Source organism: Lemur catta, chromosome 6, assembly GCF_020740605.2.
Source record: "Lemur catta isolate mLemCat1 chromosome 6, mLemCat1.pri, whole genome shotgun sequence".
Classification (NCBI taxonomy): Eukaryota; Metazoa; Chordata; class Mammalia; order Primates; family Lemuridae; genus Lemur; species Lemur catta.
The window spans coordinates 100,118,648-100,141,276 of record NC_059133.1 but is presented as its reverse complement, the minus strand read 5'-3'; the positions used below and the strand labels follow the sequence as shown (position 1 = coordinate 100,141,276).

Genomic DNA, 22,629 nt, shown 5'->3' with positions numbered 1-22,629 from the left:
TGCAGTTAATCTGATCCGTTTTCCTTTGTAGGTTATCTGTTGTTTTCGTCTTAATGCTTGAAGGATTGCTTCTTTTGTGTTTACTTTGGCCAGTCTGATAGTTATGTGATGTGGTGATTGCCTTTTCACATTAAGTCTCCCAGGAGTTCTGTGTGCTGCTTGTATCTGGATATCTAGGTTTCTGGCCAGGCAAGTCATATTTTCCTCCGGTATTCCAAGAAATAGATTTTCCAGCCGTTGTGTATTTTCTTCTTCTCTCTCCAGGATGCCTATAATTCTTATGTTTGGTTTCTTTACATAATCCCACATTTCTTGTATGTTTCATTCTTGTCTCTTGCTTCTGTGTTCTTTTTCTTCATCCGATTTGTTTAGCACATAGGTGTTATCTTCAAGCTCTGAGATTCTTTCCTCTGCATGATCCAGCCTATTCCTATGGCTTTCCACTGTGTTTTGAAGTTCTTCGAATGCCTCTTTCATTTCCAGGATTTCTGTTTGGTTCTTCCATAATATTTCAATTTCTTTAGAGAATTTTTCATTCATTTCCTGTATTCTCATTGTTTCTTTGTGTTGGGTTTCTATTTTCTCTTCAATTCCATTGAGTTTCCTTACAATCTGTATTAGGAATTCTTCCTCCATCATTTTAATCATTTCATCTAAATTAGTATCTGAATTTAAGGGTCTCATGGTTTCTTTTCTCTTTTTTCTTTTTTTTCCTCCCCTCCTTCTCCCTCATGGTTTCTTTCGGGGGTGACTTTTCTCTCTGATCTTTCACATTCCCTGTGTTCTTTCTCTGGTTCTTTCTCATCAGGGTACTTGGTTGAGAACTGGGAGTGCTTGGACTGGTTTTGCCCCTAACTTCATGCCCCTAAGGGACATTCCTTGACAGTGGTGGGAGGAGGCCCGCTGGTCTCGTATTGCCTTAGGGGTATTTTGTCAAGTTGGGTTACCTCTGACCTGTTGTGTTCACCTCTTGCCATTGGAGATTAGTGAGTTTGGTCCCCCAGCTTAAGCTCCCAGATGGGGAATTGCACTTGTGTGTATGACTCCACTGCCCACTAATAGCTTCAGATGGAGGGCACTGTGTTAAGCTGTGTTACCCTGTCTGTCGTTGGCTGTAGATTGCGTGGAGGAGCCAGCTATCGAGGTAATGTGATCCCTCTGTGTTGGTCTCTGGTCCCCTGGATGGGGAATACAAATGCCCCGATCTTTAGGAAGGGTCTCACCACTCCCGAGGGTTCCTTGGACCCTATTCCCCGTTAAAGTTGGGGTAGGGGCAGAGCAGATCCCAGCTGCTGCCTGCGGCCCGTGTGTGTGTGTGTGTGTGTGTGTGTGTGTGTGTGTGTGTGTGTGCCTGTGTGGTCTTGAGCTGCAGCCGGGGGAGCCGCTGATGTGTTACTCGGGGCTCCTTCACCACCTTGGGAGGCTGCCCTGCTGGGAGGGGTCAGTTGCTGGAGTTGCTAAGGTCTCTGACCAGGGTTTTCCTTCCCGTCTGCAGACCCCACTGTCGGCAGCCATCCGGCTGTGGAGAGCAAGCCCTAGAGCTACGTTCTTATTAGATGACCTAAGCCGCTGGGGCGGGCGGGTCAATGCGCTGTCAGTCACGTACAGCACCCAGGTCCCGCAGCCTCGTGCCAGGCGCACAGAGCAAGCGGCCTCTCGCCTCTCCGCACCTCCAAGGGTGGAGCCCACTGTGCCCAGCGCGAAAGTCGCCGGGCAAGGGGAGAATTGTCGCCCGACCACCGAGCGCCCAAGCCTCTGGGCCCCTCTGATGGGGTCTCCCTCCGCTGGGGAGCTAGCCGTGGGGGGCACTCGAGTTCGCCCACCCGCACGGGCCCAGCTGGCAGGGACGACAGGTCGCGGAGGAGCAAGCGGCTTTTCCCGCTGCCCGCGCCTCCGGGGCGAAGCCCACCGCGCTGGCGCCGAGGTCCCCGGGGCCGGGCAGGGGCGCCGCCGCGTCCGAGCCGCGGACCCCCAAGTCGGCGGCCGCCCGCCCGCAGAGAGCCGGCTCGGGGGCGACTGCTGGGGCTTGGCAGGCAAGTTCCGAGGGCTGAATCGACAGGACAGCGCGGTCTCCTGCGTGTCACAGTCCCGCAGTCTCACGCCTGTCGCGCGAAAGGTCGTGCTCTTTCTGCCCCGCCCGAGCCGCCGGACCGTCCGGCTGCCAGGGCCAGAGCCCCCGGCGCTCGCCTCTGCTCCGGCCCCGCTGACCGCAGGCGACGTGCAGTCCCAGCACAGAGCGCGGGGAGTTCGAGATGTTTCCCGCTATTGTCCCCTCTCCACGGCGCCCGCTGTCGCGCCGCGACTCTGCCCCGACTTCACGCACGTCCCTGGCCGATGCATGCGGGGGTCGGCGGGAGCCGGGTCCTCCTGCGGGTCGCTGCGCTCTTGTTCCTCTCGCCGGCTCCAGATTGGCGACCCCATCTCCCAGTCACCTTTTTCTTTTTCCTGCTTTGTGTGTCCCACACTGTTTCTCTGCAGCTCCCCAGCGCTGCCCTTGGGGACAGTGGTCTACTGGCGTGTGGCTTCCGAGTTCTTCCCCTCCCTCTCTGGGAACAGAGCCAGGCCACCTGCACCCCGCCATTTCCGCTCTCCTTAACTCTGGCAGTTTTCCATATGCCGCTTTGCTTTCTTGCTCAGCTTTCTGGAAGGGGTCCATGGCATTATCTTTCAAGCCTCCTACCAAGTTTTTCATTCTTGCTCTCATATTTTTCAATTTCAATAGCTCTCTTTTGTCCTCTAAATATTTCTCTTTTATACCATTTTATTCTTGTTTTGTAGATGCAATATCTTTTCCTATCTCTTTGAAGATATTAATATGTTTTGTTTGTTTGCTCTGGTTTCTCCCTGCTTGCCTCTATTTCTTCTGGGTTCTTGTTTTTACCCATGTTTCTTTCTCTTTTATGTTATACACTTTCCAAGTATAATTAATAAAATTTGGTTGTCAATTCATACTTAAGAGTGAGGCAAGGCGCAGTGGCTCATGCCTGCAATCCTAACACTCTGGGAGGCCGAGGCAGGAGGATCAATTGAGGCCAGGAGTTCATGACCAGCCTGAGCAAGAGCAAGACCCGTCTCTACTAAAAATAAGAAAAATTACCCAGGCTTGGTGGTACACGCTTGTAGCCCCAGTTAATCAGGAGGCTGAGGCAGGAGGATGCTTGAGCCCAGGAGTTCAAGGCTGCAGTGAGCTGTGATGAAGCCACCACACTCTAGCCTGGGCGACAGAGCAAGACTCTTGTCTCAAAAAGAAAAAAAGATGAGCTGCTAAAAAACTGCTTAAAAACTGTGAGCATGGGTGGGGGCTGCTGACTGGTGGGCTTTCCTGGAGGGTGATTTAGTTGCACTGCTTTATTGGGAGACCCCGACTACAGCATCTTCTGATATTTTCTCCTGTGCTGGTTGATCACCCAGAAGATAAATGTCCAGTCGGCCGCCCAGGGGGCGTGATTCTGGCTGCCAGAGTCCTGAGATCTTTGTGAGAAACAGGGTTGAGGAGTCTCTTAATACAGAGACATCAACTTCATCCCCCTGTTTTCAGCACAGACTCCTACCCTTGGCTGGTCTTGGGGTCCCCCAGCCCAGGGTTCTAGAAGATGAGCCCCCAGTCTTCTACTGGAGTGAAGAGGGACAGAGAAGTGTAACCATTTTTTAACTGATTTTCGACCTGCTTTCCTGTCTCCAGCCCACCTTCACCTCCACTTCCAGGGTTGCTGTTGCCACCAGTGCCAAGCCCCTTGGTGGCTCTGTGGTGCCCGTGGCTCCGCGCCTCCCTGCTGGCTCCGGTTTCAGCTTTCTCAGCCTTGCTAGTCCGTCCACTCATTCGTCCACTTTCCAGGTCGCGGGTCCCGTTCATTGCCCCGCCCCGCTTGTCTTTGTGGGTTTGTTCCTTTCTCCCCAGTCTGCAGATGCAGCAGAAGCGTGCGGCCCACTGCCTGGAACTGGGGGCCGCCGTGGATTTGGTCTTTCTCCCGCCCTTCCTTGCCTGCCGCCTGTTTGCCCCCTCAGCACCCCGGGCTGCATGGCTCATTTGTGCAACTTTAAAAACCAAGAGCAGATGTGAAGAAGCCGGGGCGAGGCAGGGAGCTGCTCCTAGAAGACATGATGTCCTCCCAGGAGCTGGGAACACTCTTTGAGGACATTTGCTAAAGTTGTTTTATTTTTCATTTTTCCCTCTTATAAAAGAAGCATATAGTCATTAAAGAAAGAGTTGGACAAAGTAGAAAGAAGACATTTTTTATCACCTCTGTTTCTACCTCCAAAAGAAATTTGTTTGCATGTTATTATATTTCCTCCCAGGACTTGTCTGTCGCCAGAGCTTTATCATCACCACACAGCAGGAGATAGGGTGAGGGTCTCACCATCCACATGACCACGGGGGTCTGCCTGTCCCCATGTCCTCATTAGGGAGGGATCTGCCACCCCTTCTAGGACCAATCCCTTAGCACCGGGCTCCCCACCGGAGGGCAGAGAGGGCCCAGGAGGAGGAGGTTCAGCAGAGAACAGGACAGAATGTCATGGAGACTCTCGTGATGGGGGTGGGGGAGGGGCTAGAACAAACACACGGAAGACAGTGGAACCGCAGAAGCAAAGCTGTTGATACTTAGCAGGAACATGCAGGCTGTATTTGACAATCAGGAACGCGTCCTGGGAGAAGAAAGAAGAGGTCTGGTTAGGGAACATCAAGAGACGAGGCTGCAGATGTGTGCTGGGGCCGTACTGTGGTAGTCTGGGTGCCTGGCTAAGGAGCTTGCCCTTGATTTAATGTGTATGGGGTCAGCATTGAAGGGTCTGGAACAAGGACGTGGCAAAATCAAGGCCACCTCTAGAGGCCCCAGTGTGGTAGGGGCTTCCTCTCTGGCTCCAGGGCTCTGACAGCCTCCCTCCCACCTGCCCCGCCCGGCCCACGTTGGTAGGTGTGGACGATGGCGCCGACATCCCCAGGGAGCTGGTGGTAGGCATCTACGAGAGGGTACAGCAGAAGGAGCTCAAGTCCAACGAGGACCACGTCACGTACGTCACCAAGGTGGAGAAGTCCATCGTGGGCATGAAGACAGTAAGTGCCCACCGCAGAGCAGCACTTGCCACACAAGGGGCCGGCTGCCTCCCCGGTTGCTGAGCCTCACGCATCCCCGTCCCCTCCCGTCTGCTGCCTTTCCTCCTGGTAGCTCCTCCCTTTCTCCTCCTTCCCTTTCGAAAGCCTTTGAACTCTTCCTGCTGTTCTTTGGCTGACTGGTTACTGAGTGCCTACTGTGTGTCAGGCGCGGCATCCTCTTTTGTCCATTGCCTAATTTCCTCATTGCCTCTGGCCACCAGATGCTGCAGCAGGAGAGACTGAGGTGAGATGTCAAGAAGGACCGCCCAGCTGTCTAGGGTCGAAGCATCTGGGTGGCCAGCGGGGAGGCTGGGGATGCCCTTCCTAGGATGGGGGCACACCGGGCATCCTGGGTGGTCCTGATGGACAGAAGGCAGGAAGTGGACTGCAGTGGGCTCTGGGCTGTGCTGCCTCAAACCACTGGGGTGCCCGTTGGTGGCGACGCACCCCACGCGTGCAGTGATTTTTAAAGCGAGCGTTCTCTGTAGGTCACCACACTGCTGTGTCAGCAGAGGCACTTTGTACTGTGAACATAAAGGACGCAGAGAAGCGTCCAGTTCCTCCTGCCGCCACTGCTGGCTCAGGGAAGACGCAGTTGGGGAGAGTTGGGGACCCCTCTGAGGCTCTGCGCGGGGCCGCCTCCACCCAGACCGTGCGGGGCTGGCCTTTCCTGCCCTAGAGCCCCCCCTGCTGAGGCCGGAGTGCCCGTCTGGCCTGCAAGTGACTGGCTTGTCTTACGCGCTGGGGTAGACGCAAGGTGTCCCTGTGAGCCCCTCACGCTTGCACACTTGTATCTGGGTGTGCAGCAGGGAGAGGGTGGAGGCGTCAGAGCTGCAGGCCACAGCTCAGGACGTGGGGACACCCTCGAGGTCATAGAGGGCAGAAGGTCGACAGTGGCTGGACGGAACGATCTGAGAGCTCTTGCCAGTGTCCCTCCGCACCCACCCACTCCTCGCTGACTCCAGCGTCATGCACCCCCTGTCCTGTGGCCGTGCTCCTCAACTGGCCCGAGGAAGGGAAAGAGTCCCGGATGAGGAGAGAGGAGGTTTAGGGTCAAGTTCAGGCCCTGCAGTAGAACCAGAGCCCCCTCCCTTCTCCCTGCAGAACGGGCGCTGTGGGGTGGGGGTCCGTGGTCCCTGGGGTTCCTCCAGCTGGGTGCCGCGTGCCGTCCTGTGTCCAGGTGCTGTCCGTGCCCCACCGCCGCCTGGTCTGCTGCAGCCGGCTCTTCGAGGTGACAGACCTGAACAGGCCGCAGAAGCAGGCGGCGCACCAGCGGGAGGTCTTCCTCTTCAACGACCTGCTGGTGGTGAGCGCCCACCCGGGACCCGGCAGGGCAGGGTGGCGTCTGGGGTTTCCCACAGGGGCTGCCTGCGTAGGACGATGCAGCTTGTCCTAGCGCCTTCACAGCGTGGGCATGGGGAAGCCCGGGCAGGTACGGTAATTCCTACTTTACACGTCAAGAGGCAGAGACGCCAAATGGTCTGCTCACAGCTACGCAATCAAGGTGGAAAGGAGCCCGCTCCCTGCCCGTCTGCCTCTCCACGCACAGGAAACCCAGGGCAGGAGGGCTCGGCGACACTCCATCCTGGCAGGGATGGGCTGGGTGGGGCAGGCGCCGTCCCTGGGCCTGGGAGGGCCGGGGTGCGTGGGTGTGCACGAGTGCGGGTGTGTGCAAACACACGTCTGTGGGCTGCTTGTCCTCTGCTCTTTGAAAACAGGAATCCATTCAACACATATTTATCACGTTGACTGTGCCAGGCATTGTTCTCGGTGCCGGGAGACAGTGCAGAGCAGGGTTTGAGCAGATGCGTCTTCCCCGGACTTTTCCTCTCCATCCGTGAGCCACGCGGGCACGCTCTCTAAAGTGATCCCAAGCCTAACGGCCACCGCCCCACTGCATTCTGGTCCTGCCTCCAGGGACAGGCCTGGCCCACGCATCAGCCCCACACAGGTCTGCCGGCTCCCGAGGCCCACCCGCCACCAAGCAGCGGCAGTGGCAATCCTTCCAGAGGGCACAGCAGGCCACGTGGCCTCCCTGTCCAGAACCTACCCCGCTCCCGCGCAGTGCCACAGTCCAGACCCGCCAGGCCCAGGTCCCCGACCTGCCTCCCTGCAGCCTCCTCGGGCTCCGCCAGCCGCCCCTGCCGGCCAGGCCAGGCCTCGCCGCTGCCGCTGCTTGGAAAACTCCTCCAGAGCCGCTCCGCCCCCGCCTCTGCCTCCAGGTGTCACCGCGGGGGCCACCTCCTGGGGAGGCCCTCCTGCCCACCTGGCCACGAGGTCTGCCACTCACTTTCTCTTCCTTACCCGCCTCCTTTTTCTCCAGAGCACTCAGAGATTCCGAAATTCCCTTACATTTCCCTTTCTGCACTTTGTGCTTTGGTGTCAGGCTCGGCTGGCTGATCCCTGACTCCCACCCCCACTCCTGCCCCACCCGCAGGGCGGGCTCTGTGGTCTCCGTGCCCCCAGAGCCCGGCGCACAGGTGGTGCTGACTGTATCAAAGTGAGCTTCCATTTGGGCAGTGGAGAGAGAGAGAAAATAATTAAGGAAACAAACAGACAACCTAACAGAGCGAGAAGCTGCTGTGAAGACAGTAAACAGGGTGGTAGAGGGTGACTGGGGTGGAGGGGGCGGTTTGGGGTTTATTTTGTTTATTTTTAGGCAGAGTGGCCCAGGAAGGCATCTCTAAGGAGGCAGCATTTGAGTTAAGACCCAAGCAGTGAGAGTGATCCAGCCCAACCGTGCAGAAAGCTGCAGGGAGAGTGGTGGGAAAGGCCCCCCGGGCAGGGCAGGGTGTGGGTCGGCGTCCCCACGCGCAGAGAACCACTGGAGGGTTCTGTGCAGTGAAGAAAGATATTTTGACATAGTGTGTGTACGTACGTGTGCGTGCGTATCTACATGTAGATCTGTGTGTATGCATGCACTTAAGAGTGCACGTGTGTACATGTGTATCTGTGTGTGTTCACGCATGTGTTCATGCATCTCCCTGGATGTTCGTGCACACGCATGTTTACCTGTGTGTACACCCATCGGTGGATGTCACTCTCCCTTCCTTGGCCAGATTCTCAAACTCTGCCCGAAGAAGAAGAGCTCCTCCACGTACACCTTCTGCAAGGCGGTCGGCCTTCTGGGCGCGCAGTTCCACCTCTTTGAGAACGAGTGTGAGTCTCTGAGAGCGGGTGGACGCCCGGGGTGGGGGTGGGGGGAGAAGGGCTGGCTGCAGGGTGGAGGCAAGCGCCGCACAGACCCCGTCCCCCCGCTGGCTGGCCCCAGCCCTCAGCCGCTGCTGCTCACGCCCACCGGGGCCTGGGGTCTGGCTTCCAGATTACTCCCACGGCGTCACGCTGGCAGTCCCGCTCTCGGGCTCTGAGAGGAAGCAGGTGCTGCATTTCTGTGCCCTGGGCTCGGACGAGATGCAGAAGTTCGTGGAGGACCTGAAGGAGTCCATCGCCGAGGTGACGGAGCTGGAGCAGATCCGGATAGAGTGTAAGGACGCGGGGTGCCAGGCTGTCCCAGGCAGTCGGCAGGGGTGCGTGGGTAGGCTCTGGTCTGCCAGGGGCAGGGGCAGCCTGCAGACAGACACGCCCCTGACACCTGGGAGCCGCCCTGTCCTGCCCTTGCCCGACTCGGGCCCCTCCCATCTCTTGACCCCTCCGCACCGTCCTGGGCTGTCAGTCACAAGGGCCAGTATGAGCGCACTGCTTCTCACCTTCTCGCGACGCGTGTGCGCATCTCGCTGGGCACCGGGGGCTGCAGGTGGGCCCCTGGGAACAGGGAACTCTGCTGCGTCTGCCCAGGACGCCAGGTGAGCTGGCCAGGCAGGCATGCAGCCCGTGAGGGCCTCGCGCTCGGGCCTTTCTTCCCACCACACTGTCTCTCGTCACCTCCCCAGATCCAGTCCAGGTCCACGTGTTGCATCTGGTTAGTCTCACTTCTTTAATCCTCTCTAACCTGGACTCATCCCTCCACTTTATTCTTTATAACGTTGGCTTTTGGCAGAGCCCAGGCTTGTGTGCTCACTCTCCTTCATCTTGCAGTTGTCTATGTGTTCCTCTAAGGAATGCCTAGATTCTAGATTGTTCCAATCCAGGAATGTCGGAGAGTGCGCGGGGCTCCCCATGTGTCCAGCTGGCTCCCCAGCTGCTCTCTGGGTCAGAGAAGAGCAGCGACGGCCTCCAAGCACGCCCCTCTGCAAGCCTTTACTGCGAAGCACTGCAGTGCCTTCAGGTAGATTGTAAGGGAAAACTAAATACGAATGGATTCAGAAACTGAAACAGAAAATCAAAAACAGACTTCAGGTCTACTCAGGGGACCAATGTGACAGGGTGATAGTTTTTAATCATCATTTCTGAAGCACCTACTATGTGCTAGGCAGTTTTTTTATATTCCGCCAGTCCCCACAGTGATGCTGCCAGGAAGGTGTTTGTCCCCAGCCTGCAGATGAGGCTCAGAAGGTAAGTAGTGTGTCCAGGTCATGCATATCAGAAGTGAAGGAGCTGTCGTTTGCATTTAAATCTGATTCCAAGGTTCATGAACTTCTGAGAGTGAGAGCAGAGGGTCTGTCTATAATTTCCGAAGAAAACAATCTGAATCAGGGTTAAGCAGAGCTCCGCAGACAAGGCGTGTGGCTCCAGCAGCCGCTCGGTGGGGAGAGGTGCACGTGGACTCCCTTTCCCGGGCTGTTGGCTCATTTCACTTCAGCAGTTTAACAAACAGACTATTTTCAAGGGCTGGACTGGATGTCCAGAGAGGCCACCTCGGCTATTGTTCTGGAACATTCTCAAGGAAGCACCTTGAAATGGCTTCACTTCTCTTGGTGTCAGAATGTCCCAGGTGGCCCTGCCCAGCACTGTGCAGCCACAGCAGGTTACCTGGCGCAGCCCTGCGGGCAGAGGCTCCTCCCCCGGCCCCGGGGCAGCACAGGACTGGGCATCGGCAGAGTCCGTGAGGCCAAGGGGTGGATGGGTGGCAGGGGAGCAGAGAAAAGGCCCACGCTCGGCTCCCAGTCTTCAGATGCAGAGAAAAGGAGGGGACAGCTGAGGACAGATGGAGGGCTGGCCAGAAAGAAGGAAGGGAAAGAAGTCAGAAAAAAAGAGAACAAAAAATAGTCCCAGCTTCCATTTACTGAGCACTTTTTCATGCAGGCACTGGGCTTAGTGCTGAGCCTGTTGATTCTCACAACTTTCCACGAGTGGGCATTATTATCCTCATTTTACAAATGAGGAAACCGAGGGTAGCAGAGCTTCAGGAAGTGGTCCAGGTTCACACAGGCAGTGATAACACAAGATTTGCACCCAGGTGCCCCAGACCCATGCTTGTAATCATGGCGCTAATTTCTCTAAAGCCAAGAGACCCCCCTGGGGGAGAAAAACAACTCCCAGTTCAGCACACATGTTTGGCATGACTGCTGGTGTGACCCAGGTGAGCAGGACAAACGGTTCTGGTTTGGAGGTGTGCAGTTCAAGGGCCCTGGGTTCCAGACAGCCAGAAAGACAGACAGTGGAACCCGGGAGAGTAGCTTTGATAAAAGGAACTTGAATCGTGTCTCCGGGAAGAGAGGCCAGAGAAGTGATTTAATAATGACTGTCGGACCCCCGAGGATGGCGCTGGCAGTTCTGAAGCGCCACCGAGGAGAACAAGAAGGAACAGGTTTCCAGTGCAGAGAGGAGTTAAAGCTCAGTGCTGAGACAGACATCCTGGCCACGCAGGTGCCAGGTCCTTGGGCACGTGGAATTTCCTCCTTGGGAGACCTCTGAGCACCCTGCAGAGGCCCAGCGGCGGAGGCAGGCTCAGTCCTGCCAGGTGCAGGGTGGGTGGGCAGGATGTCACCAGCTGTCACTGAGGTCTGCGGTGCTGAGAGCCTTGTGACGGGAGCTGAGACATACTGGGCACTGCCACAGCCAGGCCTGGCTCCAAGTGCTGGACGGGCACCTCCTCGTGTCATCCCCAAGTGGGCACACGTGTCCCATCAGGTGAGGCCCAGAGAGGTTAGGGGAGTTACCTAAAACAACACAGCTAGAGAGTGTTGAGCCAGGATTCAAACCCGGACAGTCAGCCTGCCCTGTACCCGCCTCTCCTGCCGCCTCTCTCACCTGCGAGCGGGTCTTACCGTCTCACGCACAGGTGGACAGACTGCAGCTCTGGGGCGTTTCACCTGCTGTCGGTTGTGGCCAGTCCCTAGTCCCTGTTTCCTAGTGTGTAGGGGAGGCCCTGCCCGCCTCCCCTTCCTCCCCTTCCTGCTCTCTCCTCGTTTCTTCCCTCACCTGCCCCTGGCCGGGCTTAGGGCTTCTCTCCTTCATGGGTTTCTCCACCCCTTAGGGGAGCTGGAGAAACAGCAGGGGACAAAGACGCTGTCCTTCAAGCCCGGAGCCCAGGTGGACCCGCAGTCAAAGCAAGGATCGCCTACAGGTGAGCGTCGGCCTGGCCTGAGGCCTGGGCGCATCCTGGGGCGTGTGGGTGGGAGAGGCACCGTCTCCGCTGAGGGTGCCAGCCGTGCTCTCTGACCTCAGGGGCTGTGGGCGTGGGCGTGAGGCGGCAGGTGGGAGAGAAACGGGTCCATTTTGCAAACTGCACCAGAGCTGCGAGTCCCTGTGAAGTGTCGCCGTCTGCCCTGCGGGAGTTGGGCCAGAGGCCTGCCGTCCCGGCCCCTCCCCTGCAGCCAGCTCTCTGACACTGCTGGTTCACTGGGGTGATCAAAGGGTGGTCAGGAGAAACCCCACGAGAAAAACTCCCCAGCCGGGAGCCCGGTGAGAAGGCAGGGTGGCCAGAAGAGTCTGGAACTCCGGCTCTGCCCCATGCAGTCCTTTTGCTGACAAGCTGGCAGCACTCTCTAACCCCAGGCCAGGCCAGCTCAGTCCAAAATCGAGACAGAACCCCACACTCAGTTTCTCGAAGTTGAACTGTTCACTCCAGCCGAATCAAGTCAGCTTCGAACTTGGTATCTCCTTCGGCCACGTGCGCTAGACCTGCTTCCTCCTGCCCGACACCCCTCCTTCTACGTCCTGCCTGACCTTACTCCCCTGCAGGGGTCACAGGAAGCAGCCCCAGATAAAGAGGAGGAGAGCAGGCATGAGAGTTAAACCCCATCCCAGCGGGACCCAGCAAACCACCCGGACCCGCGGCCTGCTGACCCGGTGGTTCCTCTCCCGCGCAGGGCTCCCGAGGGCCCGCTGCCCGCACGCCCACAGCCGGGTCACAGCAACACCCGGTCTGGGCTGAGGAGCCCCCGTGGCCCCGTGTGGCCACAGCCCTCTGTGGGTGGCCCTCACGCCTGACTTGGGACAGCGAAGACATGCGATTCATTTTCCAAGCCGGACATGGGGCCCTTCTGCTAGGAGGAGGTTCTCGCTGTCGCGGAACCTTCTGCGTGCGGGTCTGGCCTGCCGTGTGCGCCCGCGTCTCTGCACCAGCTCTCAGTCGGCCCTTGGTTTCCGCACAGCCGCAGGCAGGGCCACCGCTCATTTTCACAGCTGTCCAGACCTAGAGCCAGTCCTCAGGGCCACTTATTCCCTGCCACCCCACCCTGCACCCACGTGCCCACCCGCCTCTCTCGTGGAAGCTGCAGCCCTGGCCAGGCAGGGAGGCGCCTCATTCCCGGACAACGGCGCACCTCCCTCCTGCGCAGAAAGCAGTGAGCCCAGCTAGGGGAACTGGCACCCCCAGCGGGTTGGGAAATCACAGGGACCCCTGCCAGGGGCGGGGGTGGAAGCCAGGGGCGACTCAGCCAAAAAGCATCCTGAAGCTGTCCTGGGGGGCCACAGGGTCCCAGGCCAGCCAGAAGGCCTAGCAGTAATTACAGGGCCATGGCCGCCCTGGTGCCAGCACTGTGGGGAGTGCTGTGCAGGCCTGGCCCCCGGGGTCCTCCCCCCGCAGCGGGGCCTCAGGGTGGGAACAAGGGGCCCGACCTGGTGCGGCAGACCATGCCTGCCCCGTACGCCAGCCACCTGCATGGCCCACGCTGGGGAGGCTCGGACTGTGGGTGACTCAGCCCGGACAGTGGCAGCAGCAGACAGAGTGGCAGAGACCTCCCGGTCTGTGGAGGCCCAGAGAGACGCGGCATCTTGCCCAGGGTCACACACCCAAGTGGCAAAACTGGGCCCTGCCTTCCAGGCCCAGGGCCCTGTCTGGGTCTCGTGCCTGCTCCTCTGACTGCAGGGGTGCTGGGGGAGGGTCCGTGTCGCCGGTGGGGAACAGCCCTGTGCTCTTTGTGTTCAAAGCCAAGGGCGGAGCTGTGCTCGGGGAGCAGCCGGCGGAGAGCGCGGTGGAGGTGAGTGGAGGCCTGGTCGCCCAGGTGAGTGGTTCCTTGCGACTGTCCCTCTTCTCACCGTCTCTGTTGTTTCTCTTCTCAGGTGTTAATCAATGCCTCCCCAGCCCGACTCACCATTTTACCAATTGCAAGAGATACAATTAAAAGTCACTGCTAGCATGGGTAATGCCACTGTTCCAGCGCCTAGCTAAGCCACGAGCACCTTCTCCCCATTCCCCAGCCCACCGCCCCTCCACGGCCGGCTCCCAGCCTCACAGGTGGAGCTGGAGCCCCTGACCCCCAGGACCCCCAGGTCCGCTTCCCGGCAAACTGCCGCCTGCTCCCCAGAAGCCAGCATCCTTCCCCGCCCTCCATGGGGAGCCGGAGCTCCCTCCAGAGAGTGGCCCCTAAGTCCAGGCCCCAAGGGGTCACTTTGGGGCAGACCCTGCCCTCTCGGACAGCGGAGGCCGGAGATTGGAGGGTGGGGGCGCGTGGGAGGGGAACGGCCGGTCCGTCTGGAAAGGTGGCCACGGCCGGGACGGCGCAGGACACAGCAAGGCAGGGAAGGGGGGCTGCCTTAGGGGTTCTCGCGGGACGAGCTGACCAATGTGAAGACCCTCCAGCTGCGGGGAGGGGGCCCAGGGCACAGGGAGCAGCAGCGGCCGGCCCCTGCCAAGCTCCCAAAGAAAGTGCCACCTGTGGGAGGAGCATGCAGTGGCCCCAGCCCTGCCCCATCCCCCGCACCCCACCGAGCCCACCCCACACCTTTCCCCCAAGCGGGGCGGCCACCAGCTGCGCCCACAGACACCTCCGTCCCCAACCCCCTGCAACCACTTCGAGCTGGAGGAGCCCCCACTTAGGTGTCTGAGGGAGGAGCCCGTGGCACTGAGCTCTGGGAAGGCAGGACACCCCAGGGAGCTCAGTTCCTTCTGCCCGTCCCACGGCCCCACCCCACACGCCCGTGTCTGGAGGAGGCACCTCACTCCCAGGAGCTTCCTGCCCCGCAGCCGAGAAGCCCCCAGGGTGGGTATTCCATCCCCCCCGCACGCCCTGCGCTGCCCGCCCTGCCTCAGCCTGAGCTGCCGGGACTGTGCTCCCTCCTGCCCCGCCGGGCGTGTGGCCGTGGGCGCGGCCGCCACCCCAGCTAGCTCCGCTCTCCTGCACAGAGGGCAGCCTCGCCGCCCTGGCCTCGCAGCTGGACCCGAGCCCTCTCTGCCGCCCTCTGCCATCGCCTGGCGAGCCCTCTGGCAGGCGCTTCTCCGTCTCCCTGAGCCGTCCTTACCTGCCGCTCACGCTCCACCCGCCCCAGCCCCCTTCTTTCTCTCTTTCATGAGCAGGGAGGTGAGGAGGTCAGAATGAGAGGGCGTTTTGCTGTCACTTCCTGCTTTTCACTGACCGACCATTAAAGATCAAGGACCCCTCTGGGGTGGGGCAGGGGTGCAGGCCGCCCAGAGCGGGCAGGGAAGCGGGTGCCAGGTGCCGCCCAGAGCTGTGGCTGCGGTGGGAGCCGCAGGGAGGAGGAGGAAGAAGGCTCAGGGCTCTGCACAGGACAGCTGTGAAGCCCAGGGGAGGGAGGCAGGGGACACAAGCCCGCCCCGGCCATCTCAGGCCGCCTTCCTCCTGGGGAGCAAGTCCTGGGGAGGAAGGAGCCCGCGCCTCCCGCAGCAGTGGCAACAGAGAGGCCTTCTGCCCGCGAGGACCAGAGCGCTCCGCAAGGGGCGGCGGCCCCGGCCACGCTCTGGCCGCCCTGTGTCTTGGCAGGACAGTGAGGGGCTCAGGGGCTCCTTCGTCTGTCCGGGGGGATCTCGGGCCTAGAAACCAAAGCCTGCAACATGCCGAGCGTGGGGGCGGGGCCTTGTGACTACTGAGGGGCAGGCAAGGGCCCGGGAGCCCTGGAAGGAAAGCGGCCCCCTGGGTGTGCACAGATCCAGGAAGGGGTCTCTGAAACTGTTCCTGTAGCCGCCAAACGGGATTAGGGCTCCAGGATCATTTTGGGCTGGGCCAGCCTGGTCAAGGCCCGGGATAAGGCACCCCCTTCCAGCCTCGGTTTCCCCTGTGTGCTCTGAGCAGCCAGCCTTCGGTGGTGGTGCCCAGGGAGGGACGGTGGCCCGGTAGGAAGCATCCCCAGAGAGAAGCAGAGTCCCAGTCACGCCCGAAGGGCCCAGGTGTTGGGCCCAGGTGTGCCCTAGTTACAGCCTGGGGAGCTTGGGGTGGAATTAAGTCCTTCTCCTTCCAGAATCCTCTGGCCTCCTTCTGCCCATCTCCTCCACCTCCCCTGCCAGGCATGGTGACAGTGACCTCCATGGCCTGAGGGAGGAGGCTCTCGAGTGTGGGGGGACGGATCAGAGCCCTTCTCAGAGGGCTGCCTCCAGCACCCGGGCCAGTCTGACCGGGCCCGGCCCTGACTCTGCCCTTGGCCGTCTGGGCTGCTCCCCACCGCAGGGCCGTGGCCTCGGGGAGTCCCGGGGACGGGGCAGGTGCAGATCACCCCTGCAGGGGTCCTTGGCATCCTGGGGTTTGGGCACCCTCGTGATGTCAGTAGTGACGAGGAGGCTCTTCTTTAACAAAGTGAGGCTTGCATGGCCCGCACGTGCCGGACTCTGTCCCTGTGCCTTGCCCTCCCGGGCTGCACACGCTCCAGGGAGGCGGGAGGGCCGAGACGGCTGGCCCTGCACTGCAGGCCCAGAGGTTGGTGCAGAAGGAGGTGGGGGGAGTCTGCGAGGCCCAGAGCCACCCAGCGGAGCCCACCTCACAGAGGGGGACACTGAGGCTGGGGGACGGCACTGCTCGTGGGCAGGGGCAGCACACGGCAGTGTCTCTGCTCACGCTCCCTCCTGGGGACAGCCAGGCTCAGATCCCCGGTTCCTCTGGGGAGAGAGACCGAGTGGGGGCAGAGAGCAGGAGGGGGGCCAAGGGAGGCTCAGCGTAGCCCTCCTGGCAGCTGGGAATTAGTCTTGTAACATTTCATGCTTCTCTGGCTGTTTCTAAACTAGGTGTCAATTCACAACAGGCTTCAAACGTCCCAGCGCAAGCCCGGGCTGGGGGCCGAGAGCGGAGCGCCGGCACCATCGCCAGACCTGCAGCCTAGCCCCCCGAGAGAGCAGCCCCCACCGCTGCCGCCGCCGCCCACACCCCCGGGCACCCTGGTGCAGTGCCAGCAAATTGTGAAGGTCATTGTCCTGGACAAGCCCTGCTTGGCCCGCATGGAGCCCCTGCTGAGCCAGGCTCTGTCCTGCTACACCTCGTCCTCCTCCGAGCCCGGCGGCTCCACCCCCCGGGGCGGCCTGGGCTCCCCGGTCAAGGTTGTCCACCAGCCTCCGCTGCCCCCGCCCCCGCCGCCCTACAACCACCCTCACCAGTTCTGCCCCCCAGGGTCCCTGCTGCACCGGCGCCGCTGCTCCAGCGGCTCCAGGAGCCTGGTGTAGCCTCCGCCCCAACCGGGCTGCCACGGGGGCCTGGCCGCCCCTGCCGCTCCCACCCGCTGGCACAATACATTCCTGGTCACTGATCGCCATAGTTTTGGAAAGAGAACCCCACTCCCTGGCACCTGGGTTTGCTTTGTCCCACCGTCCCCCACCTCAGTTGAGCACCCGCTCCCCAATCTGGAGACACCACCTCACTCCCCTGGGCCCTGCACAGCCAGACCAGGCGGCCGCCTCTTCCTCTGCCCCCCCGCTGTCCCCCGTGGGGCCGTGGCCTGAAGAACCAGAGCTGAACTGCGGCTTTGAGCCTGTTGGTGCCCAGAGGCCTCAGGCCAGGCCAGGAGCGAGAGGCGGGGGCTCACAGCCCAGGGTGGTGGTCTGTGCCACGCTGAGTGGAGGAGGGTTAGCTCGGGCTCCCTGGGGGGCTTTCTCTGCTGCCCCCGCACGCCCAAGCCCAGTGGTGTCCGGAGGCTGCTCCCTGCTCTCCAGGACGTGGGCTGTCCTTCCCCTCCCCCCAGGGCCTCCTGCTTTCTCAAGAGCTGCCCGGACCCCAGGAAAGGTCGGGAAAGGGAGGAGGGGAGGGAGCACGCTCAGCTCCCCCTGGGCCAGGTCAACAGGGCCGAGGAAACACGGGGTCTTACGTCTGCAAAATGTACCTTTTTAAAGAATTTCTTAGTTCCCCAGCCCCAAATAGCACCCAGCCAACGCCAGGTGCGCATGGGCACGTGCACGTAAACAGGGCAGGACTGGGTTAACTTCCTCCACTGTGGCAGCAGAAACAGGGAGACGCAGCCACTTGCCCGGCAGAGATGGGCTCTGGCTGGAGGCAGGGCTCGCTCTGGCAAGACGCCCGCTCTGTGCCCCGCAGGAGGGACTTGGGTGCAGAGTGGGCTGAGAGAAAAGGGGCTCCAGGGGCGCTTGCCTTTCCCCTGCGCCCCTCAGCCTTTAATGCTTCCCCCTCCTGGAAGGTGCCGGAGCCCCCTCCAGCAGGGGTGACTGAAAGAGTCCCTGGAGCCTCACAATTGCCAAGGAGAGCCAAGCAGGCCTCCTGACCTCCCAGGACCGAGCAGGCGGGGACAGCTGGCCGCACAGAGCCCAGGCCTGGGGAAGGGTCCCTCCGCAGCCGGGAGAGAGGCAGCCGCGCTCGGGCCCAGCCCCCAGGCCTGTGCGAGGGCTGTGCTGTCCTTCCTGCAGACCCCCGCCCCGGAGCCCACGGTCACAGCCTCCCGAGAGGCGGCGGGGGGGGGGGGCCTGGCCAGGTCTCCGGGGAGCCTGCAGGACCCGGCCAGGAGGACGCGTGGATCACGCCCTGCTCTCGGAGGGTGCAGGTGGCCCAGTTTCCCGTGTGTGTGTGTGGTCACCCGGATGTCACTGTGATGCCACCCAGTGAGTCTATCTCTGGCATCTTTGTCAGCTGGTTTCCGCAACTTGCGGCCGGTTTGCCGTCACCCCTGTGGCTCCCCAGCCCGTCTGCTCTGCCTGTCCTTGTCACCCTGGCCCCTCCGCATCTTCTCTGTAACGGGGAAGCTCCAGCCAGAGCCTGTGGGAGTGCAGCGGCCGACAGACGGGCACACAGACTCAGGCGCCCTGGCGCCCGTGCCCAGGGCAGGGATGGCCCCAAAGTGGAGGCCCAGGCAGGAGGCGCCAGGGCCTCGGGAGGAAGCGCGGTCGTGGGGACGGAAGGGATGAACCCTGAATGAGGGAGCTGAAAATAGAAGGTTATGAACAGGAGGCAGGAGTGTGAGGGACGGGAGAACGTGAGTGTGAGTGTGGCTAACTATATTTATGGGGTGTGGGCCGGGGTGCCTGGGACTGTCCCAGCCAGCCCTGTCCCACCAGACGGGACCCCTGCCACCTGCTCATGTGGCACTTCCAGCTTACAAAGTGCCGTCCTCCCCGCGGCTGGGGGCACAGCAGCCCTGGGCCTTCCCTCCCGCCTCCGTGGCAGCCCCTGCTTTACACACTGGGGCCAGCAGAGGCCCCAGGCCCGGCACCTGGACCGCGGGCCCTCAGCCCCCACTCCCCAGGGCAGAGGCTCAGCCGGGCTGGGGCGCTGACTGCCCGTGGCTCACTCACTCGCAGCACGGGGGGGTCCTGTTGCAGGAAGCAGACAGCCGGTGGGCAGACTGTGGAGCCAGTCCTGGGCTGGGAGGGGCTCTTAACCCCTGAGGGCCAGGACAGGACACATCTGGCCCTCCTTGCCATCAGGGGAAGCGGGCACCCAGCCTCCGCAACACCCCTGCCCCTGATCAGCCCGCCCGCCAAGGTGGGGACCCAGCTCTGTCCCCTCCCAGAGCCCGGCCCTCAGACACCTGGGAGAGCCTCCTGCTGCCTCTCAGAGGGTGGGTGGGAGGCCCCCTGCTTTCCCAAGGCCAGGCGGCGGTGGAGCGCTGACTCAGCCCCTGACCCTGCCACCCCAAGATGGCCCACACCATCGAGTTTCTGGGCCTGCCTTTAGGGACCTGGGCCCTCTCCCAATCTTATCCATGTGGCTGCAACTCCAGACTCAGGAGTGGCGGATGAAACTAGCTTCCCCAGACCCGAAGCGAGGCCCTGCCGCAGCGTGTCCTGGAAGCCCCCTGCCGGCCTGTCTCCAAGGGCACCGTGAACCCACACACGTTCGTGGGGCCTGGGCCCCCACCCCGCCCCGGCTGTCCTCCCGGGGTCTGTGCCGCCCGTGTCCCCAGCCCCGTGCGCTGCTGTACACGCCTTCCTGCTGCACCCTCCCCACCCTTCACCCCCTTGGGGAGAAGCCTCTCCAGGGAAAGGCAGGGTGGCTGCACCCAGCAACTAATCCAAATGGCAGATATTTTGTAACAAAATAGCCCAGAGGTATTTTATCTGTTCAATTCATAGAGTTTTAGAGATTATATTGAAATATGTCACTTGAGCAAACTGTGTTGGTTCAATTTCTCTTGTTCTCCCAGCGGGAGGGCCCCCCTGAGTCAGAGCCTCTGATTGGGGAGGGCCTGAGGCAGGAGGCACACGGAGGCCCCCGCCCTCGAAGCTACAGAGCAAGGCCTGGGGCAGCTGGGGGTGCAGGCCGCTCCCCTTGGCCACAGCAGCGCCCCTTCACTCCGGGACATGCACTCGGCGTCTGACAACAAGGGCCTTGGGTGTGGGAAGGGGAGCTGACTGATGGGGGCCCCTGGGCAGGGCTGGGGAGCAGGGCCAGGAAATGGTGCGCACACAGGCCTGACCCCCCACGCCAACACACACGCGCACGCATGTGCACACACACACACACACACACACACACTCTCACACACACACAGCTCTGGAGGGAGGAGACGCCCCCACAGCCACTGTGCGTCCAGGGAGCGAGACGGAGACCCGGCCGCCTCTGGCCCAGTGCTCTCTGCAGCGGGGAGCGAGGGGCAGTTGGGGGCAGGGAGCCGTCCCACTGCCCAGTGTGACCATTTGCCTCGCTGGTTTTCCCTTCTAATGGCAGGGCCTGTCGCCAGGTGTACTCTCCCTGAAAGGGCGCGGCCCAGGCTCAGGGAAAGGGCTGGGACAGTGCCCAGAGCCGCAGAGAGCGCTGTGGCCAGCACTGCTGAGCCCTGCAGTGGGCAGGGCCCCTGCCGGCAGCGGAGAGGGAAGCCAGGATCCTGCAAAGGAGGTGCAGCAGCCGAGGGAGGGTGGCGATGAGGACGGGCACAAGCCAGGAGGGCTTGGGCGAATGTCCACGGCCAGGTGTGACACTCAGCTCAGCTCCTGGGCGGGCCTGGCAGGGGAGGGAGCAGGGAGCCTTCCAGCAGCACTGGGGCCTCAGAGGCACCACGTCCTGGGAGCAGGGGCAGGACCAAGCTGGCCAAGACTCCCGGGACCCCTGGCGCTCCTGGTGACCAGAACTCCAATGTCCAGAAATCCAGACAGCTCCTTCCCTGGCTGGGCTCCTCTGTCCCCTGCTAAACTGAAAGCGAACATGACCTCACCCTCTTCCCAGGAAACGGGAAATTCCAGAAGGAGGCACAGGCCAACTATGACCTGTCCCATCCTGGGAATTCTCTGACCCAGGCAGCTGAGGCTCGGCCCCTTGAGAGCATCCTAGGGGACCGGCTCAGCCCAGGCCTGGGAGAGGGCCTGCGGCCAGCAGGCAGGACCTGGGGCAGCGGCACCATTCTCCAAGTCTTCTGGGCCCCGCGGCCATCTGGGAGGAGTGCCCCTCGCTCCAGCGAGAGAGGAAGGTATCCCGGGCCCCTCTGGTGCCATCTGCCATTGGGATGGAGAGGCAGGGACAGTGCGTGTCACCTTGCAATGGCCCTTGGCAGATGGAGGGGCTCAGACTCATCAGTCACTGACATAGAATGCTTCCAGGGGGGGTCCGGAGTTTACTGGTCTCGGGCTGAGCGCAATGCCCGCGCTGGGAACCAGGTGAATCAACAAACCAGGTGGATGAAGAGCACCAGGCCCTCCTCCAGCTGCGGGCACAGAGCCGTGTGCAGGGCGGGCCCAGCTCCTGCCTGCAGGTTCACAGGGGCCATCAGAAATGAGCAAGCAACGGACTGTGCTCACACAGAAGGCGGGCACACACCAGGCACGGTGGAGAAAGCCTGTCCTGCCGGGAGCATTCAAGGAGGCCTCTCCAAGAGGAAAACTCAGCAAGGTCAAGGTCAGGCCAGAGGGCAGGGGAACAGTTCGGAGGCCACCACTACAGTGTGGGATGGCCACACCTTGAGGCAGGGGCCAGGAGGGCCTGCCAAAGGGCTGTTTCCTGATACAGGAATTTACTTACATGAAAAGCAAATCTTAATAAAGTGTAAAAATTGATGTAAAAACCACCTTTATTGAGAAAATCCAGGACAAACGGTCGCCGTGGGCACAGCCCCTGGGAAGTGTGTGGAAGGGGGGCCGCCGGGGGCTGCCGCCACGCAGACGGGGGGCTGTGGCAGCCCCCCAGGGGCCCAGGCCGGCAGCAGGGCCCAGAAAGCAGCAGCAGCGGCAGCGAGGCTGAGCTGCTCTGACCCGAGGCCGCCACTGCCAGAGCAGGAGGTGCTGGTGTGACCCGACTCTGGCGGGAGGCCTCCGCCTCCGCTGCCGCCCAGACCTCGCGGACTCGGGTTTGCCGCGGTAAAATCACGGTGGAGCGGGCTCCATGGCCGACAGCCCCACACTCAGCGTGAGCGCCACAGGGGCGCCGCGAGACTGGCCCTCCCCGGGCAGGCTGGCCCCGCGTGGCAGCGGGCCCTGGCACGCCTCCCCCATCGCCACCCTACCTGGCCACTGGCCCCTCTCTCCGCGCGTGACCAAACATCGATGTCTGCTGACACCAGGGCGAGATGAACTTGCGGCGGGGCCGGCACGAGCCGCCTTGCGGGATGGTGGGTGCTCGAGGGGAGGCAGTTCGGAGCAGGAGGGGGCGGCTGGAGAGGTGTGGCCCACCCAACCCTTCTGGTGCCCACGGCTCTGGGGGCTCTTGTTCCTTAGCTCCCCAGGGCTCTGCCCCGCGGACGCTCAAGGCTGCCTTCCTCCAGGACTCCAGCACCCGCCAACCGCCGAGTCCTTATCCACTCCCCTTCCCTCCCCAGGAAGCCAGCCAGGCCGGGACACAGACCCCAGGCCCTAGCTGGAGTCAGGGAGATTATGTGGGGGAGCAGGAATGGCGGGGGCGGGGGCAGGTCCAGAACTGGTCACATGGGAAAACTCCATTCTGGATGAGGCTGGAGGATGAGGGAGCCGGAGCCCAAAAGGTAGGGAGGAGAGATGGGAATGCTTCCCTCACCTCCGCCCTCCCTCCGCCCCCCTGCGGGTTAGGGGGCTGTCTCCCTGGAGAACCCAGCAGCCTAAGCCACCAGCCAGGCCTAGCAGCCCCTCAGTGTTTCCTGCCCCCACAACCCTAAGGACTGTGACCGCAAGGCTGGCTCTGGGAAAA

At 61.5% G+C, this 22,629-nt stretch overlaps 1 protein-coding gene across 2 annotated transcripts in view; it reads left to right on the top strand.

Annotated features, from left to right (window-relative positions):
- The window catches only part of IQSEC3 (IQ motif and Sec7 domain ArfGEF 3), a 118,113-nt gene extending 98,466 nt beyond the window's left edge, over positions 1–19,647 (top strand). The window contains exons 9-15 of one of the 2 annotated variants that reach the window (XM_045554696.1): positions 4,914–5,053; positions 6,273–6,398; positions 8,152–8,251; positions 8,415–8,576; positions 11,409–11,498; positions 13,307–13,356; positions 16,329–19,647. In XM_045554696.1, the coding sequence (XP_045410652.1) occupies positions 4,914–5,053; positions 6,273–6,398; positions 8,152–8,251; positions 8,415–8,576; positions 11,409–11,498; positions 13,307–13,356; positions 16,329–16,760 (1,100 nt within the window). In that variant the 3' untranslated portion in view covers positions 16,761–19,647. Of the gene's footprint in view, positions 1–4,913; positions 5,054–6,272; positions 6,399–8,151; positions 8,252–8,414; positions 8,577–11,408; positions 11,499–13,306; positions 13,357–13,438; positions 13,685–16,328 lie in introns of those variants that run through there. The other variant, XM_045554697.1, reaches the window with a different exon arrangement.
- Positions 19,648–22,629: the final 2,982 nt, after the last annotated feature.